General features: G+C 39.1%; 4 protein-coding genes and 4 long non-coding RNA genes across 14 annotated transcripts; 3 read left to right on the top strand and 5 right to left on the bottom strand.

The window, feature by feature from the left end:
- The first annotated feature begins 234 nt into the window (after positions 1–234).
- LOC124326987 (polyamine-transporting ATPase 13A3-like) lies at positions 235–7369 on the top strand. Of its 2 annotated transcripts, none has more exons than XM_046785745.1 (25): positions 235–447; positions 1681–1784; positions 1864–2031; positions 2120–2190; positions 2250–2380; positions 2445–2619; positions 2683–2887; positions 2963–3161; positions 3227–3360; positions 3420–3590; positions 3653–3824; positions 3892–4014; positions 4086–4246; positions 4306–4425; positions 4496–4549; positions 4612–4705; positions 4766–4915; positions 4998–5090; positions 5152–5187; positions 5275–5381; positions 5447–5518; positions 5583–5760; positions 5831–5890; positions 5951–6669; positions 6732–7369. In XM_046785745.1, exons 2-25 carry the CDS (start codon positions 1782–1784, stop codon positions 6963–6965), a joined length of 3630 nt encoding a protein of 1209 aa, XP_046641701.1. In that variant the 5' UTR covers positions 235–447; positions 1681–1781; the 3' UTR covers positions 6966–7369. The 2 variants fall into 2 exon arrangements, with proteins under 2 accessions (XP_046641701.1, XP_046641700.1); XM_046785744.1 differs by lacking the exon at positions 235–447 and adding an exon at positions 1347–1459.
- Positions 7370–8049: 680 nt separating this feature from the next.
- On the top strand, positions 8050–10281 carry LOC124327369. Of its 2 annotated transcripts, none has more exons than XR_006916034.1 (4): positions 8050–8306; positions 8366–8570; positions 8902–9156; positions 9562–10281. It is a non-coding gene; the product is annotated as an uncharacterized LOC124327369 (long non-coding RNA). The 2 variants fall into 2 exon arrangements; XR_006916035.1 differs by having other exon boundaries at positions 8285–8311.
- A 932-nt stretch (positions 10282–11213) lies between these two features.
- LOC124327380 lies at positions 11214–12207 on the bottom strand. The gene is made up of 5 exons (XR_006916058.1): positions 12047–12207; positions 11818–11968; positions 11562–11757; positions 11340–11485; positions 11214–11268 (listed from the first exon to the last, which is right to left on the bottom strand). It is a non-coding gene; the product is annotated as an uncharacterized LOC124327380 (long non-coding RNA).
- Positions 12208–12269: 62 nt separating this feature from the next.
- On the bottom strand, positions 12270–12732 carry LOC124327405. Its single transcript, XR_006916107.1, has 3 exons — positions 12534–12732; positions 12353–12443; positions 12270–12291 (listed from the first exon to the last, which is right to left on the bottom strand). It is a non-coding gene; the product is annotated as an uncharacterized LOC124327405 (long non-coding RNA).
- A 1934-nt stretch (positions 12733–14666) lies between these two features.
- Positions 14667–16331, bottom strand: LOC124327182. The gene is made up of 3 exons (XM_046786117.1): positions 16109–16331; positions 15300–16032; positions 14667–15206 (listed from the first exon to the last, which is right to left on the bottom strand). Exons 1-3 carry the CDS (start codon positions 16194–16196, stop codon positions 14789–14791), a joined length of 1239 nt encoding a protein of 412 aa, XP_046642073.1. The 5' UTR covers positions 16197–16331; the 3' UTR covers positions 14667–14788.
- Positions 16332–17029: 698 nt separating this feature from the next.
- LOC124327036 (origin recognition complex subunit 1-like) lies at positions 17030–20356 on the bottom strand. Of its 4 annotated transcripts, none has more exons than XM_046785850.1 (11): positions 20268–20356; positions 20028–20129; positions 19832–19959; positions 18903–19771; positions 18541–18772; positions 18132–18477; positions 17904–18077; positions 17704–17844; positions 17515–17638; positions 17334–17457; positions 17030–17267 (listed from the first exon to the last, which is right to left on the bottom strand). In XM_046785850.1, the coding sequence occupies exons 2-11, from the start codon at positions 20108–20110 to the stop codon at positions 17110–17112; spliced, it is 2379 nt and encodes a 792-aa protein (XP_046641806.1). In that variant the 5' UTR covers positions 20111–20129; positions 20268–20356; the 3' UTR covers positions 17030–17109. The 4 variants fall into 4 exon arrangements, with proteins under 4 accessions (XP_046641806.1, XP_046641805.1, XP_046641804.1 ...); XM_046785849.1 differs by having other exon boundaries at positions 20215–20312; XM_046785848.1 differs by lacking the exon at positions 20268–20356 and having other exon boundaries at positions 20028–20261.
- Positions 20357–21012: 656 nt separating this feature from the next.
- Positions 21013–23193, bottom strand: LOC124327421. Its single transcript, XR_006916131.1, has 3 exons — positions 22691–23193; positions 21382–22562; positions 21013–21305 (listed from the first exon to the last, which is right to left on the bottom strand). It is a non-coding gene; the product is annotated as an uncharacterized LOC124327421 (long non-coding RNA).
- LOC124327071 (NADPH oxidase 5-like) lies at positions 22417–27716 on the top strand. 2 transcript variants are annotated; one of them, XM_046785931.1, is made up of 10 exons: positions 22417–22493; positions 24547–24720; positions 24801–24989; positions 25431–25597; positions 25874–26065; positions 26130–26262; positions 26363–26682; positions 26766–26981; positions 27053–27391; positions 27465–27716. In XM_046785931.1, exons 2-10 carry the CDS (start codon positions 24561–24563, stop codon positions 27594–27596), a joined length of 1848 nt encoding a protein of 615 aa, XP_046641887.1. In that variant the 5' UTR covers positions 22417–22493; positions 24547–24560; the 3' UTR covers positions 27597–27716. The 2 variants fall into 2 exon arrangements, with proteins under 2 accessions (XP_046641887.1, XP_046641886.1); XM_046785930.1 differs by lacking the exon at positions 22417–22493 and adding an exon at positions 23196–23444.
- The last annotated feature ends 69 nt before the right edge of the window (positions 27717–27785 follow it).

Genomic DNA, 27785 nt, shown 5'->3' with positions numbered 1-27785 from the left:
CTAGGCAATGTATTTATCATCCGTCACCATTTAACTGATTTATTTTTTCCACGGAAGGACGTACGATAAAAATGCTTGTTCATGTTTGCATCTTATAAAAAATTAAAAATGACTGCAATTTTTTTCATATCTGTCAGTTGTCATTTGTCAGTTGCCGTAATCGGTTAATCCCTAATCCCTTTAAAATCGATCAATAGCACTACAATTCACTTCTGCTAGCCTGTTAGGACAATCGAAAGTCTTCGGTCCTGTGGGAGTTATGAAACTTAATGACTGCTCTGTGCTCTGCTTCTGTCTGTGAAAAAATATCCCTAAAATTATTCCAAGAGATTGTTTTCTCTTCTTACGCTAACCTACTATGTGATGCTTATAATTACAAAAAACATGGCTTTTGTATTATCATGATCAAAGACCACGTGTTCATCCCAGAACTTCGTGCATGAGTACGTAAGTAACGAAATTTTCTAAAATTTTCAGCCTAAAATAGTGGGAGACATGTTATTTTCCCAATTATTCCTTTACCCTTTTTCCTTATCGTTCTAAAGGTTTGATTTTTATTGAATTGCCAGACAGAAATTTATCTCTTAAAAGAAAATATGTTGTAAAAAAGGTGAGTCAGCAGACGAAAACAAGTTGTAACTTGTAGGCGAACCGCTTATTGTAAAGAGAGTGTACAAATTTATGGTGCAGTAACTGAAATATGAATTGCATTTTGTATTTTTCAGAGCAAAGCCATTATTTTGATCAAATGCTTTGGGTTTCTTACATATGTCTATCGGATAATGTTTATTTCGACTACGAAGAGTGTCGAGCCCCTATTGATTACCTAACATATTGTATTATGTTGAACGACGTGAACCCGATAGCACTGTCGGATTTCGATTTTCGGATAAGAGCAATTTAGATTTCGGAATCAGATATGTAAAATAAAACGTCTAGATTAACTGAGCCAGCAGGTGAGCGGTTAAACTTTGATCGCTTAATTTGCGCATTCATTTGAATCAATGGTTCTTCTTCTTACAGTAGAAAATCAAATTTTTATTTTGTTAAACAAATTATTTTACAAATGAAGAATTCTAATTTCATTTTTGTTACCTATTTACTCCTTGCTGACACTTAGATTGAGGTGTCATGTCATCCTTTGACAGGCAAAAAAACGCACGGTAGACAGGTATCAAAGTCAAATGGTACAAGGCTAGAATAATATCTAGACTCACAAATACCATTTGAATAACAACAGATTAAGCGCTCAGTGAACTTCAAATAATAATCGTGCTCTTTGACGTGTGTATCTCTATCAATGTAGTCTTATCGCATTGTCCTTCACACAAGTAATCATTTTCACAATTTGGAAATATTACTGTGGTGGGAAAAATGTCCCCGCAGACGGATCAAGTAGCGAACAGCTCCCAAGTTAACACTTTTGGAAACAATGACCATTCTAAAACTAGTCATGAAGGTAAAATTATATTTTGTTTGGAATATAGGTTCTTCTTCGTTTATTTTTTTAAATCGTTAGGTCGTATCAGTTTTCCTTTAACTAAAGTATTTGTGATTTATCACCTTGATATTCTCAGTTTCCCAATAACATTTTATGTACCATCGCATGTATGAGTTAGGGGTTGGACTTTAATTAGTAACAGTACGCTCATCTATTGACGCTTAATTTTTTCAACAAAGGTTCAGACAGTGCAGACGGAAGTAGTACTCAAGATGCCAGCGGGAGTACTTCGTCGGGAAATTCATATGTCAAATATGTCAATCTAGGGGAAGAAGACCAAATGGTAAGTCCATTCAAATGTGCCGCTCTCCTATTTTTGAAATCATACAGTTTACAAATGAAAGGCTATACTTCATTTTTAGGAAATCCAAGGCTACCGTAGATCGATTTTGTGGACAACAGTTACTTGGTTTTTTATCGTCATAACTGTAGGCATTCTGCGTATGGTCTATCATTGGTTCCCGGAATGGTTTTTGAACTGCACTCACACAAAGTGTCCCTTAGAAGTTGCTGAAAAAGTGTTACTTGTGGTACGTCATAATAAATTTATTAATATAATCAAATATTGATTTTTTTAATCTTACAAAAAAAACGTATGTTGAATTTTATGAAAAACAGGAAATATGCCAAAAGAAATACAGAAAAATACATATTCGAACCATTATTCGTCAGTCAGCACTTCAGGCCTTGTAATAAACACAAGTGTTTACATTGAAGTGACTTGTATTATCGCGTCTATTATTTACAGGACTTCCGATTGCCAAGAAGAATTATCCGCCAACAACAGGAAACATACAGAGGATTACGTTTTGGAAGAGTTTAACAAATCGACTGAAGTATTGTCACTTCCGCTCCCAAATCCTGACGGCACGTTTAACGGCAAGTCGTCTTTTGTTGACAAAATTATGGCTTGATTCAAACTAACAAGTCTTTGTTCTCTTAGAGGTCGACTCAATGAGCATGTTTACTTGCAAAAAGTTACGTTATGTATGGAACGAAAAATCAAAAGCATTTTTCAAGCTCAAAAGCCTGGGCCCAGGAATACCAACATCGTCACTTCACTGTCCGGATGCCCAACAAGGTTTAGCCGGACTTTCCGCGACTCAACAACAAAAAAGGTGATTTATTTTTTTTCCATCAATGGAAGTGTGAGAGCTATGTATAGTCTTGTCATTTCATAGACGGGCAGTGTACGGAAGAAACACGATTTACGTTCCAGTGAGAAGCATCTTATCGCTTCTTTTGCTTGAAGTGATTAATCCATTCTACGTTTTCCAAGTTGTATCCATCATGATCTGGATAGTTATTTGGTACTACTTCTATGCTGCCGCCATCGCCGTAATGTCCATAACGGGCATTATTATCACGATTACCCAAACCAGAAAAGTATTAACTTAACAATTCGGTTTCTTCAATAATGTAATCTGAGAATTGTATCTCAACATTGTTTTGCCTATATAGAACCAGCGGAGGCTGAGAAATACTGTTCGTGGTGATGACATTGTTACCGTGTGTCGAGGAAAAGGAGCTTACGACAGAATCGGGACAGAAGAGCTAGTTCCAGGTGACGTAATAGTAATTCCAGCTGCGGGTTGTGTAATGCATTGTGATGCCGTGCTTCTCTTCGGTACTTGCATCGTAAACGAAAGCATGCTCACAGGTGAGTGTTTGATATTCATGTTTCTTATAAATTCATACATAAATGTTGATTGCCCGCGAATGAAGGGGAGTCCGTTCCTGTTACTAAAACTCCTTTACCGATGAGGAATGATATTTTCTACAATCCAAGAGAACACGCCAGACACACTTTATTCAGCGGTACAAAAGTTGTTCAAACTCGTTTCTACGATGATGAAAAGGTAATCAATCCGTTGATATATTTGTTGAATCTCTTTATCGAACTAATTAATAACCTCAGGTGATGGCAGTTGTTACCTCAACTGGTTTTCTAACGGCCAAAGGATCGCTTGTGTCTTCTATAATGTATCCTCCCCCAGCGGATTTTAAATTCGAAAGGGACAGCTATAAATTCATCGGCTTTCTGGCTTTTCTAGCTTCCATTGGTTTTGTCTATTCGCTTGTGCAAAAGGTGATATTAGTACAAAATTGTAGAAATGATCTTGTTGTTGAAGATCTGCTCATGACTTTTAGATAAAAAACGGCGATACCGGATTGCAAGTAATTATGCACACTTTCGATTTGATTACTGTTTGCGTCCCTCCTGCGCTACCAGCTGCTATGGCGGCCGGCATTATCTTAGCTCAAAGACGACTTAAACTACGCAACATCTTTTGTATCTCACCGAGAGCAATCAATGTGTCGGGTAAAAATGTTATATCATTTTTTTTTTTAAATTTCCTTTATTAAATATTCTCTGCTTTGGTTGTCAGGGTCAATCAATTGCGTGTGTTTCGACAAAACTGGAACCTTGACCGAAGATGGTCTAGATTTATGGGGGGTCGTTCCAGTGGCTAATATTAAAAATAGTCCTCGTGTTCTTCCTCCAGTAACAAGTATAGTTTCAAAAAGTTCGTGTTTTATATTGCTAATTTCATTTCACGGTTTATTTCTATCGATTTCAAAGAGCCGTCAACATTACCACAGGCTACGTCTACGTTGCAGGAGCACATAAAAACAGAAGATCCAAAAATGGAACTTCCTTATTTGTTACTGAAGGGAATGGCTACTTGCCACTCTCTAACCATCATCGATGGAACGCTTAACGGGGATCCGCTCGATCTTAAAGTAAGCATACATTTAAAGGAAAACACTGGGCAATTTTAAAACATGATTTATTTTTCAAGATGTTTGAATCCACTGAATGGAGTTTGGTAGAGCCGTCAATGGAGGATACTAATAAATATGACAATCTCTGTCCTACGGTTGTTACTTGGACTCCCAAAGAAACAGAGAGCGCATTCAAAGTAACTTTATTTGTGTAGTGATATTACATTGTAGACCTATACGGTATTTAAACTTATTTGGATTGAGAAGGTTGAAGTAGGGATTGTCCGGCAATTTCCTTTCAGCTCTGCACTTCAAAGAATGGTATACAGCCAAAGTTAATTGAAACATTAAAACGAACTGACTATTACATTTCAATATCACAGGCTGTCCTATGCAAAGAGATGGGAAATGATCAGATGCACTTTTTTTGTAAAGGATCTCCTGAAATGATCCAGTCCTTATCCATGCCTGAAACTAGTAAGTTATATTGTCCTATTTTTAAAAGAAAAGCAATAAGTAATTTTGGATGGTTATTAGTTCCAGAAAACTACAATCAGTTATTAGAGACGTATACTAAACAAGGATTTCGTGTGATTGCCCTTGCACATCGCCTTGTTGAGTCCCAGTCTATTAACAAATTGCAAAAGGTTCAAAGAGAAGATTTGGAGCATGAGCTAACCTTTCTTGGTACGGTAAAACTTACTGTTGGCTTTCATCAACAATTTTCAATAATACAGAACAATCACGTAATAATTTTTACACGGAACAGGCCTTGTCGTTTTGGAAAATAGACTGAAACCTGATACCGCTGATGTCTTGAGAGAACTTTCCTCTGCCGATGTGCGAACTATTATGGTCACTGGTAAGTTACAGTTAATTCTAAAAATTTCTAGCTAAATTATTTTTTTGTAAACATATTCTAGGTGATAACTTACTGACAGCCATAAGTGTTGCTCGAGGTAAGACATGAATTCAAACATGGTTAACGAAAAATTTTTTTATAACTGAGCATTTCCTGTGCACTCCAATCGAACGCTCTACTTTAGATTGTGAGATGGTTGGTTCAAACGATGAAATCGTCATCGTCAACTTCGATGAGACAACACTGCCGCCTCGCCTAACCTACAGAATGGCAGAAAAACTTGCTCGCCAGGTAAGCAATAATGTAAAGAGGGGTAAATTCAATTGAGACATACTATGTTGAGGTGTATCAAACAGATTGACGACCAAGTTGCTTCACCACCATCAAGTGTAACTACTGTCGATGAAGTGATATTAAACGTGGATACAGTAAGAAAAGAAAAATAAGTGTTTTCGGATTCGAATAATGACAGATAAATAATTGTGCCATTAGGCTACAAATTCCGGACATTATCATTTCGCAATAACCGGAAAGGTTTGGTCGGTTATTCAACAACACTATTCGGATGTGATACCACTAATGACCGTTAAAGGAACTATCTTCGCTAGGATGTCTCCCGATCAAAAGCAGCAACTAGTCCAGGAGTTGCAAAAAATGGGATATTTTGTTGGTCAGTTTACTAAAAACGTCCCACTTCTGTAAGGCTTTTTTGTAATCTTGTGACTGTTTTTCTGTTACAGGAATGTGCGGAGATGGAGCCAATGACTGTGGTGCGCTAAAAGCAGCCCACGCCGGAATCGGTGAGATATTTTTTATAATTTATTGCTTAACTTTAATTTATTTCATTGGAATTAAATTAGCTCTCACCGACTCGGAAGCGTCTGTGGCTTCACCTTTTACCAGCAAAGAACCGAGTATCGCTTGCGTACCAGAACTAATCCGCCAGGGCCGTTGCGCTTTGGTCACTTCCTTCGGCATTTTCAGCTACATGGCTATCTATGCATTGATTCAGTTCTTCTCCGTGATGATTTTGTTTGAAGTCGGGACGAATTTGTCGGATTTCCAATTCCTCTACGTTGACTTCTTCATCATTTGCTCTCTGTCAGCCTTCTTTGGACAAACGCAACCTTATCCGGGAAAACTTTTCAAGCGCCCTCCAATGACCTCTCTCCTATCTCCACCACCGGTGGGATCACTCGTCATTCAAGCAACAATTATTCTGCTGATTCAGCTAACAAGCCTGCTCGTTGCGCAACAGCAAGATTGGTTCGTGCCCTATATGAATATCACGAATGGAACCTTGGGCACGGAATTGTCCGAGTATGCTTGTACCGAAAACTACGCTGTCGTAGGGGTCTCCTTTAGCCAGTACATCTTCTTAGCGTTGGCTTACTCTAAGGGCAAACCGTACCGAGAGATTTTTTTGAAAAATTACTGGTTTACTGCAACTTTGGCCTTATGGACAGGATTTTCTCTTTATTTACTCATCAATCCAAACGAATATTTTCAAGAACTCGTGGAACTAGAAATGCCGCCTCTTTATTTCCGTTTCGTCATCATATGCTTTTCTGTAATTCAGGTTAGTTTCATGTAACTGCTTTCCTTCTCTTGTCTATGAGAGTAACCGACATTTTTGTACAGGTTATACTCTGTTTGCTGATCGAAGCCTTCTTGGTTGATCGAGGGCTTATAGCCATGATGAATTCGTCTTGGTGGTTGAAGTTGCGACCTCGCAAAGAAATATACCTAGAAGTCGAAGAAAAGCTATCCAACTCGCAGTGGCCACTCGTCAGTAAATACGAAGGAGAACCACCTCACGAGGAAGATTTGTCTTCAGTTCTGATCCAGTTCTCTGCATTTCGCGCAAAATCCTGAGATGGTTTCACAATGATGAATGAATTACGACCTTTGTTTGTTTGTTTTCTCCAACTAATATGTGTACACTATATATGTAAACAATCTTAATGGTGGGTTGACATGTTTTAGAGCATGAAATTCCTATGCTATTAACGTTTGGTGAGGGATTTGATGGGTCTCTTTGATGCCCTTTATTCAAATAATAAGTAGCTTTCCTTCTATGTATGATATCCAGACGGTTAGGGGAAATGGAATCTTATCATAACTAATTATTCTTATACTAGGACAGCCACCGCACATTTTTTATTCGATCCCTTGATGTGTACGCAAGTTTCCAATAGGACCGACCTGTTTTAAAAGAATGTTGTGAGTCTTGTGACATCTGTTTTTAATCCAAAAAATAAATTCCAAAATTGCGGGTATCTTGGTTCCGTTTTAGAGGTACTGTTTTTCACTTCATTTTTCCTCACTGGCACAAACGGGATATCATTGTAAGTATCATAAGTAACTGTTAGTTGCTGGACATTTCAATGCAGGTCCGTTTTCTTTTTGAGGGTCAAAAGGGTCGACACTTATATACGATTTTGCGATTTTGTTTTTAACTAGGTTGATCCTCTGATATCATTGCTATTATGAGCAATCGCAGTAGGAGTGACTGTGTTTAAGCCACAAGGTGAATCTTGGGAGGTGGTAGGCCTATTGGGAGAGCATGCTTTCCAGTCCTTATCGATTGGGGTAGATGTGCGAGTGTCGGCCATTACTTCATAAGGAGCCCCAGACTTGCGACACAGGATTACTTTAGTTAAACGTGACGGTGTGTGTGCTAAACTTTACGGCGCAATAGAATATTTTGACATTAGAGCGCCGTGGACTCCACGGTGCAATAGGCGCAACTAAAAAAAAATAATGCTAATTTACATTGTTTTTAAAAAATAGTCACTCCAAATATTCTATGGCAACATTTTCTGATAGCTATTCTATGTTGAAAGACGAACTGACAACTTCGGACGTTAGACTACTCTACTGTCGGGCACTGGATTTCTATTGTCGGGTATTTTTAATAATATTTAAAAAAGGAGTTCTTATCATCTTATGTCTTTGGAGTTCTACTGTCGCATACAAAGAAATTTTTTTGAATTTAAAATATTGGGGATCTATTGTCGGTGGGTGGAGTTCTACGGTCGCCATAACGGCGGATTGTCCCCCCATCCGCCAGGTGACGCGAGTGTCTTCGTGAGGAAGAAATATTTGCCATTTGTTTCCGAGACGCTTGACTTTAAAGTGTATTCAAAATTCATTACGGAATTGAGGTGTCGATCTACATTTTCAGCCATTCAGTGCAGAAACACTTCAGAGCTAGTAAAGTAATTTTGTTGATCAATCTCCCTGCAGTAATGCAATAGGTTTTACTTTTTTAGTTGATTTTCAGGTTGGAAATGGAGATCTGTTTGCTCAACTGTTGCAGAAATTTAGAACACGACAAAGTCTGAGCTTCATGGAGTGTGGCAGCTGGCTGGAGCTGGTGAAAGGTGTGATCGAGTCATGGTTGAGTTGCAGCTTCTGCATGCAGTTTATCGAGCTGTTGCTATCCCAAGTGTAACCGCAGGAAAACTTCTTGAATTGGTAATTTGATTGATATTATTGGTTGTAACTTGGGAAATCTTGTGTTTTTTTAATTTTGTATTCAACTGATAGTTGATAGCTACAGATTTAGTTAATGACTAGAGAGTAGACCCCTTTGCTTATCTGTTGCAATTATGAGTTAAGACCATTATGGAAATGTGGATTACATTTGTTATATTCAAGTTGGAAAACTTGACAACTACAAATTCCTTTGTAAGATTTATCAAGCTAATTCTGAGAGATTGTATAGTTTAACTTCATACTTCTGTCGTTTTGTTATGTCACACAAGATTCTGTTCCTTGTTAGTAACTTGTTTTTGTTTTTCAATAGCCAGGTGAAGTCTGCGCTACTTTGTTGCTGTCTAGTGTGTGCATGGATTCGTTTTGCAGTCATCCAGTGAAAGGTGTGATAAAATTGAGCTGTTGCATGCAGTCTTTGGTGCTGATGTTGTCCTGGAGTGTGGGAGAGTCCCATGCTTCAAGTCTTCTGGGATCAGCCGTATCTGAGTTGACGCTGGATCATGCTGCATTGTGGTTGCCGAAATGTTGGACATCTAGTAGAACTGCAAGAAGACTCCTTAAAATGGTAATTTGATAAAAATTATAAGTTCTAACTTGGGAAGTATCATGCTTGGACTACTATAATTGCTTACATTGTTTAATTTTAACATTTGGGGATTTCATCATGTCAACAGCTCTTTCCTTTGATCATATGTAAATTGAGTTATGGATTGTTTAAGGGGAATTGGTTAACAAGATAGGCAGATACTGTAGAAGAATGTTTTTGTTTCGCTGCAGAGCACTACAAATTTCAAATGAATTTGTATTGAAATCTTAAATGAGTAATCTAGTTTCATGTAAATTTTTTAAAAACTATAGTTATCAGATAGTGTTGCCATAGAATATTTGGGTGAACTTCAATTGAAGTGATTTTTTTTAAATTTTATACAAAAGTTTCATTGATCAAACATGAATTTAATTTTGGTCATAGGTTTATGTTTACGTAGCAGTGATGTTGCTGTCCAATATGGCATGTTGTTGCAGCCTATACTGGTGAAAGATTTTTTGCATCGAGTTATGCTGTTGCTGTTCCTTGGTGCCGGACTGCTGGTGTTGTGCACACATTTGTGTCTATGCAGTTAACCGTTTATATGTTGAAAAGGAACAGAAAAGTTCCTTGGTGTTGAATCGCTGGTGTTGTGCTACATAAGTTACATCACAGTGTTTTGTTTAATTGCTATTTGCGTCGATGAAGTTGACCGTTTATATGTTGAGAATGAAAAAAAAATAGTAATATGGGGAATTTTTACGTTGAACAAATAATAAACATGCCTTCGCGATTGGAAAACCAGCGAGGAGGAGATTGGGGGGGGGGGGCAATTGATTTTCATTAACTAGAAGAAGTCGTGGTTTGTTATAATAAGGTAGAAATGAAATCTTTTGTCTATCACATCTATATAACCACATCTATTCCTCCAACCCCATAACTTCCACCAACATCCATTCCTTACACCCCATAACTTCCACCAACATCCATTCCTTACACCCCATAACTTCCACCAACATCCATTCCTTACACCCCATAACTTCCACCAACATCTATTCCTTACACCCCATAACTTCCACCAACATCTATTCCTTAAACCCCCAATTCCCCACAAGTATTTGTAATATGTAAATTAAACTGTTGAATTAATAAACCATTTATATATTATGTAAAACTCATATAATTTTGGAACATTTACAAAATAAACAATTCATTAAACAGAGCGTCCGGTTCGAGATAATTTTTTTTGTGCGAGGCTTTTTAGCAAGTAATCCACCACCTAATTTGACAAAAAGTGATAGTTTGTTTTCACGGAAATTGCGTCAGATGGTTAAAAAATTTCAAGTTCAACAATCTCATGTAGAAATTTGCATCTAGTCTACTGGTACAAATTGCGATTCTTTAAGCTTGGTTATTTAGGAGATGTGTTAAAAAAATTGTGAGTAATTGAACTAATTCGCTTTTTCAGAATATTTTGAAGATAGATCACAAGAAAATCTAAAAACAACAAAGTGATCTAAAACCGAAATATTCAGAAAAAGTGGATTAGTTCAATTGTTTAGCTATACCCACAATTACTCTTTTAACACATCACCTAAATTAATCAAGCTTAAAGAATCACAATTTGCACCAGTAGACTAGATGCAAATTTCTACATGAGATTGTTGAATTAGAAATTTTGTAACCGTCTGACAAAATTTCCGTGAAAACAAACTATCACTTTTTGTCAAATTGGGTGGCGGATTGCTTGCTAAAACTCGCACATGCAGTGTCGGCGTAGATCCAGGGAGATTACCTGGAAATGGAAGAAGAGAGAAGAGTGCGAGGCAAGTTTTACTGGGGAGCGATTAGTCATAATAGGCTTCCGGGTTAGACTCATGACCCTCTAAAAGTTTTCGTCGGATCATGCGCCTTCCAAGTCCCCGTTCAACCAGAGCCCTCCCCTCCTCCTGGTTTCACAGCGGGTGAGTGACCACCTGCGGGCGTTGGTTAGTGGTTAGTTAGGGAAACGGGGCCACAGAAAAGAAGGGAGCCCAGAAATGCACTTGTAATTTAATCTAACTACACAATTTATCAGTCTTGGATTACAGCATTCTCTCGTCGGTTTTCAGTTTCACCAATGGAGTCCATGATCAGTAGCGAAGGATTACCCTGTAAGCAGAATGAACATTTAATTGGATGACAATAATTTTCAGTAAGATTGTAGCGACAAAAAGCAATACCTCAAATCAAGAGGGACTGTGTAAGGAGCTAAATAGGGAGATTCAAGGGTAGCAGCCATTGGGTTAGCAAACAAGGGAGTAAGGGACCTCGTTGACTTTCTTGAAAGAACATTACTTTTCATATTTAGGAACCTGAATGTTAGAACCTGTAAATGAAAAAACAAAAACACATTTTTAAAATAAGTAAAAGAATAATTAAACAGTTTTAAGTATATTACTCACGCAATATTTTTCTCGCCAAAATCATCATCTCGTTCAAGGAAACGCCATCACACATCGCGAACAGCCAAAAATCTAAGGGTAAAACTCCGTGCTGTGTTGAGAGCAGGGTAGTAGAAGCCGGTTGGGTAGTCGAATGATGCTGGCCGCCTGAATGATGTTCATGTAGGCCGCATCTTCTCGGTCATTACCTAAATGGCTAAATCAAGAAACAAAATTTAAACAAAATTTAAATTCAGTGACATGACAATGAAGTTACACAGGTAACACCAATCAGCTTTCCTAAGCAATTCAGAAGATGGAATGAGTCAAGTTCGATGACAAAGCGAATGATCCGCGTTGAACGTGTGGTCATTGCCTTATTTTGGAGGGATAACCAGATGCCCCACATTTGGTCTTATAGGCAACATCTAAATAAGAAACCAAACAATCGTTAGAATTGCTATTAGTATGACAACTTCTCTAAATTAAATGTAAACACAACTTACAATGATGATAGCATGATCACAATATTTAACCTCTTTTTTTGTTGTTGAAAAATAGGGAGATTCATGGGTAGCAGCCAACGGGTTAGCAAACAAGGAATCTTGTTGACTGTAAGTCCTTTTCTTGGAAGGACATAACTTCTCATATAGTAGTCATGCCAATTTAGAAACCTGTAAATAAAACAAAAATTCATATTAGACGGTGATCTAGCAAGTTCAATAGAAACAGCCGATAATTAAGATTAATTCTAATAAAACATGAGAAGAATATATGTTTTAGCATGAAATAAAGCTAGTGTTGGTTTTTACCTGTATCATTTTGATGACACATTCAGTAGAATACAATGAGTTTGAACAAAATAGTTGACGGTAGGTTGCATGACTTTCACGTTTACTCTGACTGTGAGTTGAAGAAAAACATTAAGGTTATCCAACACGGAATAGAACACATCACCGACAAGTTATTACAGACGAAATCACTCGAGTTTACCTATGAATCATTATTAATTTTCGAAGCTAGCTTAACGTTGATTGTTGACTCATCAGATGAAATGATTTACCTATGTTTACAACTTCTCACGTTCTGACGAATAAGCGAAGAAAATTTCACGTTTCGGGGCAAGAAAAGGGAATTTTGCATGCAGTGCTATATTTGACCGCTAGGTAGCGTGTGGCGAAACTTTTTTTTTTTATTTAAACATTTTGTACTCTTTTATTATGGCGCGCCGTTTGTGCCACAAAAAAAAAAAAATTACCAAAAAAAAAAAAAAAATTACCAAAAAAAAAAAAAAAAAAAACGCCACCGCCATCTAGCGGTCAAATTTGGAACTACCCCTAAAATTTTTTTGCCTTGATTCCCGACTGTTTTTTTTCCTCTTGGGCGCGCGCGTATTATCACGGTCGGGTTTCACCTTTAAGTCAAGGTCGTGACTGGCGTGTGTGTGTGAGTGTGGCTCACGCCCTTTTTGTCGCTCTGCTTCGCTTCCCCGTTGGGCTTTTTTAAAAATTGGCTAAGGTCCCGCTACCGTAGAATGAGAAAATATCACGGCGGGAGAATCGAGAGAGAATCATTCATGCTTCATGCTTCTAATACGTCCATTAAGGAGCCAGGGCCCTTTTTGTTATTTTTGGTTACATCACCCGACTCGAATGTTTTTGATAGTTGGCCAAACCGAAAATTCTGGTTATCTCGGCAGCAGCAGCCTATATTATTCATTGAAGCCGTGGTTCTTATTACGTGATATTCTTACGCCGCCGTCCATATTATATTAAACCCGTTTCCGAAATGACGATGATTTGGTTTTGTTTTCCAGATGAAAATTGGGTCACAGATCGACATGTCTAGCCCCAACAAGAAATATGTACACATTGTTTTATTCTCTCTTCGGCCAGCAGTTTGGTGTGGGCCAAAAAATTGAGAAGTCACTCTATATACTCTATGTACCCGCTATGCATATAAAACAAGGCCTACATATATCTAGAGACCCTATAGGTATAGTGTCTGGTGCCGAGAGACTGAAATGGACGTCGGCATTTGGGAAGAAGAAATGCCTTTCGGCTCGAAGGACTTTTTATTTTTCTTCATGTCCGACACGTCCGAGAAGAAAAAGAAGAAGAGGAACACGACGGTCGAATAAAAAAGAATAAAGGCTACACAACTACAAGGCTGTGTTGGAGGGTAACAAAAAGAAAAGAACTAAAATCTTTTTTAAAATTCAAACGTCCCGCCCTTTTTATTTTTTGAAAAATTATCGCCCGCAAAGGATTGGCTGATGGAAATGTCTTTGTGTATAATATTAAGATATCCATTATAACGGGAATAATGGAATTGCAGAGAGATAAAGAGATAAACAGAAGAAGGAAAAGTGCGTTATTGGTCCATTCTTTCGATTGTACTTACATGAATCGGATGGAAGAGGACAGACGACCAGTTTGAGCGGGACTGCCCGATCGATCGACACAAGTCGTCATCTCGCTCAATCAAATATATAGTCAAACGATTTTTGGGTTGTTATTTTCTTCTTTTTTTTCACGTGTCTGTTGGCTGTTTCACAATACGCACCGGTTTCAACTATCCGCTTTTAACTCATGAATGAAAAGATTTTGCAACATTATTTACTAACCTACAAGATGTTGTAATTCTACCCGGGTAATCTGCTGAACCATTTCACTTAATTTATATAAGGATTTTGTACTTGAAATGCCAAGGAAAAATGAAATAACCAGCACAGTGAATTGTGAGTAGTGTTCTTGTGAGAAAAAAAAATTTTAGGGGTAGTTTCCAAATTTGACCGCTAGATGGCGGTGGCGTTTTTTTTTTTTTTTTTATTTTTTTTTTTTTATTGTGGCACAAACGGCGCGCCATACTCTTTCGGCGTGCTTTTTGGTGCAACGTTTTAGTACAACACATTTCGCCATCTAGTGTCGTAAACGATAATGTTTTTTGTTTTTTTTTTGTACCGGAACTACACAGGAAGTAAGCGATGACTCCTCAGTTATTGAGCTGACACGAATCATGATATTTGACCAGATTTGTGAATTCCTCGGGAAATTCGGGGTTGAAGTAAACTGCTTTTAGCAAAAAACAGAATTCGGCCAAAATCGTGAATTTTCCTGAACTATATGCGGTTAAAAGTTTATTAAGAATAAGAAGTTGAAACACGAAATACATTCCTGATTTCCTGTCCACTAAAAAAGGGCGGTGTGAATAATTGCAATAGCATTTACAATATTTTTCAATTTTAATTAAACAAAAAGGGGAACATCCAAATTAGGAGCAAAGCTGATAGCTTTGTGCAGTTCGGCGGCGGTACAACAAAAAGTGTAACCTTTGGCAATGTTAGTAAGTTGGAAAATTGCGTCATTCACCCAAGGAATTTGATCGCAGACGTCAGGGCATAAAATATCTTCAGGCACAACCGCATTGTAAGGATTGTTGATGCCAATAACAGCGGTGGCAGTATTCGAGATGGGCTCATGAATAAGTTTCCAGTAGTACTTAGGGGCTGGAATTAAGCCATTATTGTTTGCATCAAACGCCAAAAATATAGGCTGTTGAACCCCATTAATATCAGCAAGAGTCGTCACTGAAAATGTTCCTGTGTAGATAGTCAAATCCAGTTGACGAGCAAGTGCCGTGTCGCGAACGCCAATCTCAAGCCACCTGGATGTACACAATGTTAAAATAAAGTAACAAATGCATAGGAACAACAATGTATAAAACTAAAAAAAAAAAAAATAATTAAATGAGACATACTTCCAGTTTCCGTTGTTGAATATTTGAAATTGCGGTGCCGTATTCATGAAGTAGTAGCTGGCGTCTTGACTAGCGGCATCAATAAAGTCAGCATCAGGCGCCAAATGTCCTCGAGCAAAATAGTATTCCGTATTCGGAACAATGTATTGGGCAGCCAATTCTTCAGATCCCACGATCATAGCAATCGTTTTGGTTTGTTCAACTTGTGTGTACTGAGTATTGACGCTTATACCAGGAAAATATACATCTTGGCTGAAATAATAAGGTCGGTCGTTGGTCTTGTCATCAGCATTAGCTGAACGGCCGTATACAGTGTCAATAGCGTAATAATTCAAAGCCAAAGCCTCATCGTGACACATGTCAAACAAAGGAATGAAATCTGCGCCAAATTCCCATCCGTTTCGAATAAATGTACCTGGCCCGTTGGCGCACGTTCCCTGTTCAACTAAAACTTCGTGATTTTGAATTAGGCAGGTGAGTTCATCATAGGAAAATTCCGTTCCGTCCGCAAACTGTAAATTAGAACTGGCCGCGCATGTGGCAGGATTCAATTGTAAACCGGTAGCGTTCAATAGATTCCCAACGCCCAAACAGCTAACCGTCACCTGCTGACCTTCGTTCAGATTAATAATTCTTGCTGTGCCTTCTATTACTGGCAAAACAATTTTCTTATTTTCGTCAATCAAATGAGGAGGAAACGTAGGCGAGCTAGTGTCCAAATTGATCGCGCATCCTTACAAAAGACAAGAAAACACAAAATTATAAGCTATCAAACAAGTGGTTAAATAAAGGAAATATTACAATAATACCTGCTTTATTAGACCTCGGCAGAGAAAAGGTGTGGCCGGAATTTAACTGCGAAGAAATGACAAGTAAAGCAAGCCCCAAAAGATGCATCGCGCGGTGTAGTTATACTCGACCTAGTCGGCGGTACTCAAAGTTGCATCCCCAACTACTTACGACGTACTGTAATGCTACCCACACCACTATGTATAGGGTATCGAGTTAACGCGGTCACACTATCATGCTGTTTATCTTAAGATGGCGGATTAGGGCTACTATCTCGTGCGTGTATCGAGCCATCGAGTTCATCAACACAACAAGAACGGTATCCAGTATTTGCTTTTACGTATCCGCATGGACGCTAGGAAATAAAGGGATTATTTGGTGAATTACAACTAGCTTTAATCTAGACAAAGCGTTCAAGCTCTGTGGCATTTGAATATTCGTCTGACAATCGGGCTTAAGAATGTACAGAATGACGCATTGCAACATTATCGCTGCATTTTATCTTGCTATGTAACAAACAACATTAAAAAATTAAATAAGAACGATATGAAAGATCAATGTTGAGCCTCCCAAAATACTCGACTACCTGTATCCTTATAATCTTATTAGAGCTGATTGTGTGGAGTAAAAAATTGTATACCTACACCGACTATTTTCATACGGGACTTCGAAAAGAAAATTAAAGGAAAAAGTAAATATAATGCACAATTTTAGAACTAAGAAAACAAATTAGAATCAAAGAATAAAATTATAATAGAGCTTACAATTTTCACACGTCTACTGTAAGTTTGAATCAAATGTAATGAAACCTATACGTGAATATTAAGTTTTGAAACCCTAAAATGGATCAGCCAACCAAATCAAAGGCATGATTAATCGATTATTAGTAAGAACAAACAGCATTATCTTAAAGCTTAATAGCAAACTGGTACGAGTTTAAATCGCAATAATTTATTATTTATTTTAAAAATCGCAAGACGACGAAAAATTTATGAGATTAAAAATAAAATGGAAAATTGACTCAAATGCACTTTAAAGCATAGGTGACATCATCAATTCCAATATTGAGACGTACCTTTTGACGGATGTCGTTCCGTCCGTGTTCTGATAAGATCAACCGACTGCTACATAACGAAGCGCAGACGGAGAGCAGCTCTGATACATTTGGTCGGGACATTCCTTAAAACATAACATTGAGCACAAATTAAAAAAGAACTAAGTCTTCGCGTGATATTGTTTGGTTACCTTCCAGATCACAGAGCGTATAATGCTGCCGAATCACTTGGTCGAAAAACGATTCTTCGACTCCCGTTCGATTGAACTCTTGCACAAGAGCGTTGAGAAACAGTTGTTCGTGCAAACTGCATGCCTGACAATATATGGATCGTTAATTTTATTTGCGAATGAATTCTAAATCTGTTTGTACTTGAATAGCCAATAGTTTTGGTGACGAAAACATCTCTTCAATCGCAGTCTGGACGTGTTGCATCATGACAGTCGACCTGCTTGATTGTGCACCTCTTTTTGACGGTGATTTTGTTGGACTGCTGCTAAAATTATTAAAGATATTGTAAATGCAATTTTAAACATTTAAATATAAAATACTAATACGCACTTAGTATGTCCTCCCTTTTCAGCCAATTCAGCAGCTCGACGAGAAATATCTAGTGCTCGACGAGCATCTCCTGAAGCTGCTGATACCTTTCTGGCAATGAACTCTACCGCCTCCGGTTCAAACGATACATCATTTTCAAGTCTATCGACAAAAGTTATTTAATAATTCATTCGGTCAAATTATTGCTATCACCAATTTACCTTGAGGAGATAATGGTTTGAAGTTGTTTCACTTTGTAAGGTTGAAAAGTTAATCGAGTCAATCCCATTCGTGATGAGACTCGATTCATCAACAACCTTTCCGGCAAATCCATTGTGTTTGCGATAGCTAAGACAGTAAGCTGAGCTTTGGGTCGGTTTGGCCATTCAAAAATGCTATTATAAAACAAAAAGTTAGCAGGGCCCTCAAAGAACGGAAAACAAGCTTACTTATAAAGAACATCCTGTTGTCGAGTCCAAAGTAGATCCAATTCGTCGACAATTAAGACAGTGGGTCGGTGCCGTGGCCCGTTAGTAGAAAATTTGGCGTGGAGCAATTTGGCTGCTTTATCTGCTGTGACTTTACTGCCTGTTAACTGATCCCAGATCTGGACATAGATCTGTTGTGGAGCCGTCAACTTCATTCCATTGACTTCAATGAGTTTGAAATCGGGAAGATCTCCTTCTGTTTGACTCTCTCTCAACATTCGGATAACCTCGTTGACAGTAGCTGTTTTTCCTGTGCCTGGAACACCACTGATGTACATACACCCTCCAATGCCATCAGACAATTTACCTAAATGTTCAACTTGATTAAATGTGGAACTTTAAAATACAGTAGGTAGATTAATTTTGTTACCTTCTACATAACTGAAAATTTGATTGAATTCATCTTCACGGCACGGTAAAGTTTGAGGCACAGCAGCGACATGAAGACGCCGTCGAATTTCTCCTAGTGGTGAAGTAGGATCAGCTACTTTACACGAACGGGAAGAAATGGCAGGAGTTAATCTCAATCGCTTTTTCTGAGTTGATCCAGGTGTTGCTGATCCAGCTCTTTTGGGCTTCATAGGAGTTTTCTCTTCTACCACCTTAAGAAACAGAATAATCATTAAAATTTTGTTACAGTTAATACATTCATTGAATTAAGCACCGGCTACCAAACCAGTGTTCATACTTCTATTATAAATTTAACGTATAGTAGAAATGTAGTATACTTACTTTGGTGGGTGTAGTTTCCAAATCAAGTTTCTTTCTTGCTTTAACTTTACTAGACTGATCTAGCTGTGCATGAGAATCTTCTTTACTTGGAGTGATTTTACATCTTTGTATGACTATGCAGAGCTCCTTTGTTTTGATGCTGCTGACACTAAAAGTGGAATTTTTCAGGGGACTTGGAAGCGGTTCCTCGATGCAGTTGGGTGGTTGCTTGTTTCTTCTGGTCGATCGGGGAGTATTAGTATTACATCCTTTCTCTTCACTAGCCAATACGCGTGCTGGTTGCTTATTTCTCTTGCTTGATCGAGGAGTATTAATGCCGTCAATAGCAGCGTTAGATTCGTTTTCGTCGTTTTCAATTAATTGGCGTGAGGGTTGCCTTATTCTCCTGCTTGATCGGGGAGTATTAACGACGTCCGGATACGCGCTGGAATCACTTTCTGAAGTTCTACGAGATCTCGAAACTCTTGCAGGAGTTGATGGGTCATTGTTGTTGTTGTTCTTAATAGCAGAGCCTGAATTTACAATTGTCTTTGCATTCAGGTCTGCTAATTGTTTCATTTCCGATTCTTTGACCGAAATTAAATCGCGCGAGCTTTTAGGGCCAAGAGCAAACCGACAGAAGAATATCCAGGACTTTTTTTGTTTTCCAACAATTTTAGGAATTTCATCTCCATCACAAATCGAAACAGTGCATTTACCAAAGATTGTTTCAATGCTTAAATCTCCTTTATATCGCTGTCCTTCATGCACTAGCTCCCATGCATTGTCAAGTGGTGGATGCACATGATCTTTTTTCAGAAATTTTGAGAGCTGTTCTATTCTTGAATACCACTGAACTTGAGCCCGAAAGGGATCTTTCTTGTTAGATTCTGTAGGAAAAACATGCTAGTAAGATCATTGGAATAGCATGATAAATATAAAGAACTTACTCATTTCATACATGTAGACCAGTGATGCTACATAGCAATGACGAATAGACTCAGGGTCATCAGCCTCAGAATTAGCAATGAGGACATGATCACCAACATTGTATTCTGTTCCTAAATATTTACATGTTCTGGAATCAGATTGAATTATTAGTCAATCTTGAACGATCAAAAAATATATAAGTAACAACTACTGTACTTGTAAAACGTTTTTGGCTTCGTGGTTATTTGTTTGTCGGCCATGTCGACAGGTATTGGATCGCCTAACCATTCGAAATCCATCGTGATAAGTTTTTAAATTCTTTAAATGAAAGAGTTAAAACACAAAATCAGCCAAAATGTGAAAAAGAAATCCAAAATCAATAGGTAGATCTCTGACGTAAAACCAGTAAAACGATGCGATAAAACGTCCAATGTGGAATGAAATGAACCACTTTACGTCTTTACTGTTCAGTAAAAAAGGCGGCAAAATTCGGAGCAGACAAATCTGACAAATCTTCTGGTTGGCTTATAAAATCACGTGACTAAACATTGCCATACTTTTTAAACTGAAAACTTGCATTTGCACTTGGCACTTGGCACACTTGGCAGCTGGCACTGGCATGTGGCATTAGAAGTAGTTTTTTCCAATGAACTTGTTAGTTAAAATATAACAGAACACAGATAACTAAAGCAGAACTAGAGTCACGGAACCCAATGAGCAATGACCCTACGAATTAAAGTAATAAAAAAAACACAAGCCGTCTGTACAGTTGGATTCCCTTAGTTCGTTGATCCGAATATGCATTCGGAGCAGCAAATTTGACGTAGAACGCACCTGGCGTTATGCAATTATGGATACAAATCACATTTCGTTCTCTTGTTTATTGCTATAGTCTTACAAGGGTTGCCCACCTTTCTGGCAGTGACAGATTGATCAAGCATTGAATTGGTATTCAAATAACGCACGAAGCGGTAAGATTTCTCCTGCATTAATCTTTGATTTACAGTTCGCCGACATTATTTTTGCCAATTGTTACAGGTTTGTTTCCATTATATTAAGCCTTCTTATTTAGTTTAGCTTCTTACATCCAAACTGCAGCGAATTCCCTACTAACTCATAGATGGCGTTTTGGTTGCGTCCATTAGAAAATTTAAAAAAATGAAATAAAATAAAAGAAGACCCTTTGTTTTGGGCAATTAACCACCGTAAAGGAATTTATCGGATACAAAACGGAAAGGGTTAGGCGACTATAAGTCTAAGGATGTGGGAAGCAGGAAGCTATATGTTGTCGTCCTATTGTTGCCAATACAAAAGTGAAGGTCAATCCAGATCTTGACAAAGAACTCGACAGGTGTAAAAGAAGAAGACCTGCACGATTTCGGCCTTGGTGGATGAATAAAAGAAGGTCATTCGTGTTGAGATGATTTAGTCTCCATGTCCCCGTTTCTTTTTCTGACGTGACTTAATCCGCCTCCTAAACAACGGGAAGAGACCCTACAAAAATATTATACAAGAAAGAAAGAAAAAAGAGTAGACAAAGGAGACACCGACTCTATGCACATACACATACCAGGTTACGTTTACTCACGATTTCTTCTTCCCGAGTGAGGGTACACGCGACTATCCACTTCTTCCATGTCGTAACTCTTAACCTTTTTTTTGTACTGTTTGCTTGCCGCCCGATCGCTTCCAAGTTTCTCCTCGTAAGACATGCGTGAAAGAGAAAGAAGAAGAATGATTTTCGACAGGGAAAAAGAGACATCCATAATTGGGCGGTATAATTGATAAGACCCTACCTCTTCTTTCCTCATTTCGTTTTATTATTGTTGTATTTCTCTTTTTTCATCTTTCCGAAAAAGAAAGAAAAAAACTGTGCCTGTTTCCTTTCTTGCGTATAGCATTTTGGAGGTTATTATAGGTGGCTGGTGACTGGCGCCGGTAGAACAAAAATCGCGTGATCCTTCGACTTCTTTGGCTTGATCTAGTGCCCCCTAGACAGAGCACAGCAGCCAGCGCAACAGTTTTCGATGCTTTCTAATATGTGTAGTAGTATATTCGAGGCGGCATGCCGCCTCGGAATACACACATTCAGCTAGCGAGCGACTGAGCGAGAGAGAAGAAGAAGAAGAAGAAAAATGTAAACTAAAAACCTGTCGGGGTTTCCAGGCACAAGTGAGATCACGCATTCGGGAGAGAGAGAGAGAGAGAGAGAGAAAGGTGTACAGGTAGTAGATGGGCGCACGTTATATTTTTGTGATCATAAAAAGAAATTCTTCCTCCCAACTGTTTTCTCCTCTCGCGGAAAGGATAAGGCAACTTTTGCGTTTACAATTACAAGACACACTCTCACTCCACCTCCAGATGACAACCTCTCCATCTTTTCTCCCTCTTATTTCGCCTCCTTTTCTTTTTTTCCGGCTGCATCTTTTATTTTCGAAAATTTTTTTTTTTTCTTGCAACAGAGTCACCGATATGATCGCCCAGGGGGTGCTTCCATGTGTGCCTTGTTGATCATTTCCTCAAACAAGAAAAAAATGTTAATGAAGAAGAAAGGAGAGAAGGAACGTGGTATGGCATCGATATGGTACGTGTAATCTACCCGGGGCAGTGGTCGGGTTGAAAGCAAAAGTTGGTGCTGGTGGTGAGGATACGGAGGGAGAAGCTCACCAGCAGCTTGGAACGGTATTTTATTCCTTTTTTGTTGTTTTCTTTCTTTCATTTTTAGAAAACTTGTTATTTTTTGAATGGCGTCTTCCTCCAAACAAGCGTCGCAACAAACATGGTGAAAAAAAAAGAAAGAAAAAGAGAAAGAGTTAAATAATCAAGGGCGTTTCTCAAATAAAAGATTTTTCGCATCCATCTTAGTGTACAGTACCTACCTCGATTGCATTTGCTTCAGCTTTCTGATAAGTTTCTTTTTTCTTTCTTTCTCATTTTCGGTCTTTAATCAAAATCAGCGACACTCACGGTTGGATTTGGCTTTCAAAAGACTGACTGCAATTCCCTGAGAAGAAAAAGAAAAAAAAGTAGACTTATTAAATAGAGTGATGAGGATTTATATGGTTTTCTTTGGTGCAGGCTATAATACCAGCAGTTTACTATATGGGGCTGCCTATAGTAAATATAATGCGGTAATGCTCTACAGCCCAGCAGTGTCTTTATGTATTGCCCCGAAAGAAAGGAAACCGAAAAACTGTTCTCCTATACGAAAAAAAAAGTAAAAGAAAGAAAGAAAAAACTAATGACAGACGAAGAGAGGCTTTTGACGGTTAGAAAGCTGGTGCGGCCGGTGCCTTGTTGCCTGCTGGAGGGGTACGCACGCGCGCGCGAACGCAAGGGCTCCAGCAAGAGAAGGCGAAACCCAAAAAGAAAAGAAGGAAGGTAGAAAGAACAGAACAGAGCAACCAATCCACTGCGGGACACGCAGGCAGCCAGTCTATTTCCGACTGCCTTCGACTCTACACGCGTTATAACACACCCTCTCCTAACCCCCCTTCTTCCTTCCGTACATATAGTATTTCTTCCTCGTAGTACAGTGAAAAACAGATTTACTTGTGGTCGTCAACATGTTATAAACTCCACGTTGTGTTGTGTCTTCTCCCTTGCGAACCTGACAAATAACCCAACACTCAGGTTAGTTTTGTCGTGTTTCTTATTAAATTATTTTTGAGTGAATCGCAAATTCTATTCAACAGTTGGTTTGTCATCCAAAGAAATTCTTCTTCCTCGTTTAGCGGATGTGTCTCTGTCGTTTAGTTTAGCGCAAGTGTCAGAGCGCGCCGAATAATTGAGTGTGCGTTATGTTTCGAATGACAATTTAATTTGCTGTTCCGAGGAGAATCTCTCTTTTTGCCGCTAGTTTTTTGAAAGCACAAGACGTGCACGTAGGTAGTGGAAATTTGGGTTCTGTGTCTTGATGATCCATTGTCTCGGTACACAGGGAGTGCTGCAGGAGAGCCTCATCATCTTTCCGCGTCCGCACTTTCACCGCCCGTCTCTGCGTGCGATCACGGACCTGGGGATATTAAGCGCACTCACGCGGCCGAGAGAGAGAGAGAGAAAGAAGAAGAAGAAAGAGAAAGACGAGAGAGAGAAAGAGAAGTAAAAAAAAAATGGGTTGAGCAAAAAGAGAAACGCAGGATTTACACACGCACGCAGGTAGATAGGGAGGACTAGACCGATGGTGGCTACTGACGGGGGGAAGCGAAAGGAGAGCTCCGCTCTTTTTGGACTAGTGATACTACTCGTCACAACAGTCGTTTTCCGTTTCTTCCTTTCTTTTCTTCTACTGATGGTGCAACGTTACATGCTGACAGTGGACTTTTTGTTGTTCTTGAGGGGGGGAACCGTCTCCCAGTCGAAGGAGAAAGTGAACGCGGACATGCAGATTAAACTTCTTTTTTGGGAATGAGAGAGAGAAAAAGGAGCGAGAGGAATTGGCGTCTTCGTTATACATTCGGGACGGGCGACGAGAATGGGCTGTTCACTTTTCTTTCGTCCACTTATCGGCCAATGTTTTAAATAGATGTTATTACACAAAAGAAAGAGAGAGGATAGCTGATACAAGACGGAAGAGAAAAGGGGACGCTCTTTTCGCGTTAGAGAGAGAAATGTCCACCGATCATTTGCGGGTTTTTCTCTGCTGACTTTTTCTATTTTTTAGTGTCGCAACAACTTTTTCCATGTTCTTTCCATTTTTTTACAACTTTTTAAAATTACTTATTAAATAAAATAGGAAGAAAAAAAAAGATGATGCGTCGGTTAGATCGATGGATCAACTATGCGGGCAATCATCGATCGTGTTTCAGTTTTGGCATCATTTTGATCGTCATTCATTTGGTTTTGGTTGCCGAACGGGTCTACCAATACAGACACTCGGGCGCGTGGATTGTAATCGCCAGGTCGTCAGGTACTGTACCATCCAGCTGATTAATTTCAACGTTGACTTGATATGTAATCAAATACTATGCGATCCTTTGGATCGTAAAGCTCAGTGCCTACACTTGGATTGCGCGTTGGTCTTGTTACTAACGCTTCGCAGAAGCTTCACATGGCTCCGTTCGAGAGGAATGGACTGGCTTCTGCCGCTTGATCGGACCATCTACTTCCACAAAATGATCGGATGGCTCATCTGTGTCTTCAGTGTGGTCCACACGTTGGCTCACATCATCAACTACGGTAAATGATCTCTTCACGTTTCTCTTATCTTTCCTATCATCTATTCTGGCCATCTTCCAAAACTTTCCTTTTTTCTTCACGTCGTGACGATGGTCTCTCTTCGTTGCTGAAGCGTTGGCCAAGCCGTGCGATTCCATCACCATGTTCACGGGAAAGGACAGTCCAAACGCATTTTCTCCAAAACCCGATTGGAAGACCTCTTTTGCATAGAATACTTTTCTTCTCCTAGACGTTAAAACTTTCGATTAGCGGGATTCTCAAACAACCTGTACCTTTCGTTTTCTAACTGTCCACTGTGAAACTTGTTCCTTGTTTCATCACATAACAAGTTTTTGATGTATTGTAGTCTGCTGTCTTCACTTTCAAAACGGTTCTTTTTTAAAATTTCATTTCTGGTTTTCCCTTTTTTTAAAAAAACAAATTTTTAAATCAAACAAACAGGAATCATGAGCCGTGCAACCGGCGTCAACATGAGGGATTACCTTTTCGACAAGACTGCAGGTTGGATTCCTGGAATCGTTACTCCCAGTGGTTTCGCAATCTTGTTTCTCCTACTCATCATGGGACTCTTTTCCCATCGTCTCGTCCGGAAGTCGGGTCGTTTCGAGGTATACAACAACACAACTTTCGCCTCGACTACTTTTCCCTTCGATGCTGCCTTATACAGACAAGTAGTAACGATGACACACCTCGCTTTCAAACGATGTGAGATTAAAATATTACTACAGCACGCACAACAATTCTTACCGTGGAACATGTCGGAGCCAAGACTTGTTTTATGACCGTCGGCGACCAATATAGTTTTATTTTTAGAGACTCGACCAAGTTTTTTTATTATGCAAGGCAATATTAGTTTTTTTTTTTTTTTTTTTTTATTGGGGTAGCTATTCTACTGGACCCATATGCTGTGCCTTCCCTTCTTCTTGTTGATGATTATGCATGCTGGCAACGTATGGAAGTGGCTCATCGGACCTTTATGTCTCTTCGGAGCCGAGATTGGCTATCGCATCGGATTTATTTGCTGTTCAGAGCGAGGTAGAACTAAGGTCACCTCTCTACAACTTTTACCTAACCAGGTATGTAAATCAATCCAATTGGTTCCCGTTTCTACGACGTCATAAAACTTTCGGTCTTCAACAGGTGGTTCGACTCAAGATTGAACGCCCACCTTACTTCGAGTATAATGCCGGAGATTATGTCTACGTCAACATACCTCATGTCGCCAGATTCGAATGGCACCCCTTCACAATCAGCAGTGCTCCAGAGGACGAAGGTATTGAAAATTGACAATTAATCAATTACCTAAATAATTGAAAATAGAAAAGACAGAACTAATTCAGAAATGAGCTGGTTTGGCACGTATTTGTTTTAAGATTACATGACGCTCCATGTGAGAGTGGCGGGCGGATGGACCGGACGGCTCTACTCAATGTGTCAGGAAGACGCCACTAGGCTAGAGCGACAGCAGTCTAGGCAAAGAATTGCCCAGCAGCAGCTTGATAGTAAGTTAAGTCCATTCCAGTCTATGCCAATGCAGTTGGAGAAGTCAACAGTAGCCGCGGGCCAGGATAATCCCGCATTCCATGAACAAGAGTCTACCTCACTGCCCGCACTGAATACCGAAGTTGCCATCAGCATTATTTCGACAGCCGAACCTAGCAGAAGCAACTGCAAGGATCTGTTACCAATAGAAGTAGTCATTTAGTGGAAAATCTCCATTTACTTTTTAGTTTTTTTACTACAAAACTTTCATGCTAACCTGTTCAATTGTCACAGATGCCCATTATGCTGGATGGTCCATACAGTGGATCGGCTATGCGAGCGTGGAATTGTCGCCACGCACTGTTCATTGCCGGTGGAATAGGTGTAACACCGTTTGCTTCTCTTCTTCAATCTCTGGTGAGTAGATACCAGAGCTCGATGAATGCCTGTCCACATTGCCACCAATCCTGCTGCACGAATGTTCCCACCTCACTGGGCAAACTACGTCACGTAAGTTTCCAGTTATCTTAAGTTCTATTAAAAGTCGTATTACCTTAAAGTTCAACGTTAAATCAATTCAGGTGGATTTCATGTGGGTGAATCGAGATCTCCTCAGCTTCCAATGGTTCCTGGAACTTTTGTTGGATTTAGATAAAGAACAATCTGTCAGGGGCAGCGTTATGGAGAACTTTCTCGACATCCAGCTGTTTCAAACAGGTACCAAAATAATGCCTGATCCTCACCAGCCGTGCGCCAGTTGCTGTGAGTCTCTAGCAGTCCTTCCGCAAATACAAACGAACCTGCTAGATGACGCAATCGTCCAATCAGCACCAGCTTCCCAAGTGACGGGTAGATGCCCTTATTGCACAATCCGACAAGTGAAGCATTTACTCAACTACGGTCGACCTGTCTGGGATAAGGTTGGTCGTTCTTCACAAAATTTATCAACAACTTGTCACGTATACATATTTACCAAAAAATGTTATTTCACAGGTGTTTAGGGATGTGGCTCTACGTAGTGGAGGTCGAGTGACGGTGTTCTATTGCGGTCCAGCATCGATGGCCCGCGTTGTTATGGCACAATGCAAAAAGTTTGGTTTCACTTTCACCAAAGAAATCTCCTGAACGCGAAATTATTTTATGAAAACGAAAAGTAAAAATAAAGATCTATACGGCTACACGGGACAGAAGTTAAAAAAAAAAACAACAACAAAACAACTCACCACACCTTCTAATCTCATGTGATATGTACATTGGATGACGTAAAAAAAAATTACCCTATACTTGCAAATCGAAAAAATGCTATTAATAGGG

This window comes from Daphnia pulicaria, chromosome 2 (assembly GCF_021234035.1).
Source record: "Daphnia pulicaria isolate SC F1-1A chromosome 2, SC_F0-13Bv2, whole genome shotgun sequence".
Classification (NCBI taxonomy): domain Eukaryota; kingdom Metazoa; phylum Arthropoda; class Branchiopoda; order Diplostraca; family Daphniidae; genus Daphnia; species Daphnia pulicaria.
Note: the sequence above shows the minus strand (reverse complement) of the source record. Positions and strands in the feature narration are given on the sequence as shown.

Excerpts from the sequence above, each read along its gene's own strand:
- LOC124326987 (XM_046785744.1), top strand. The coding sequence starts at position 1,375 with ATGTCCCCGCAGACGGATCAAGTAGCGAACAGCTCCCAAGTTAACACT. Across the intron at positions 2,381-2,444 it reads TCCTGACGGCACGTTTAACG|AGGTCGACTCAATGAGCATG; the intron begins GCAAGTCGTCTT and ends TTGTTCTCTTAG. Across the intron at positions 5,891-5,950 it reads AGCAGCCCACGCCGGAATCG|CTCTCACCGACTCGGAAGCG; the intron begins GTGAGATATTTT and ends GAATTAAATTAG.
- LOC124327182 (XM_046786117.1), bottom strand. The coding sequence starts at position 16,196 with ATGCATCTTTTGGGGCTTGCTTTACTTGTCATTTCTTCGCAGTTAAAT. Across the intron at positions 16,033-16,108 it reads GCCGAGGTCTAATAAAGCAG|GATGCGCGATCAATTTGGAC; the intron begins GTATTATTGTAA and ends GTCTTTTGTAAG. Across the intron at positions 15,207-15,299 it reads TTCAACAACGGAAACTGGAA|GTGGCTTGAGATTGGCGTTC; the intron begins GTATGTCTCATT and ends GTGTACATCCAG.
- LOC124327036 (XM_046785850.1), bottom strand. The coding sequence starts at position 20,110 with ATGGATTTCGAATGGTTAGGCGATCCAATACCTGTCGACATGGCCGAC. Across the intron at positions 18,478-18,540 it reads AATTTTCAGTTATGTAGAAG|GTAAATTGTCTGATGGCATT; the intron begins GTAACAAAATTA and ends TTGAACATTTAG. Across the intron at positions 17,845-17,903 it reads CAAACCATTATCTCCTCAAG|ACTTGAAAATGATGTATCGT; the intron begins GTAAATTGGTGA and ends TTTTGTCGATAG.
- LOC124327071 (XM_046785931.1), top strand. The coding sequence starts at position 24,561 with ATGATGCGTCGGTTAGATCGATGGATCAACTATGCGGGCAATCATCGA. Across the intron at positions 26,066-26,129 it reads TACAACTTTTACCTAACCAG|GTGGTTCGACTCAAGATTGA; the intron begins GTATGTAAATCA and ends GGTCTTCAACAG. Across the intron at positions 27,392-27,464 it reads GTCGACCTGTCTGGGATAAG|GTGTTTAGGGATGTGGCTCT; the intron begins GTTGGTCGTTCT and ends GTTATTTCACAG.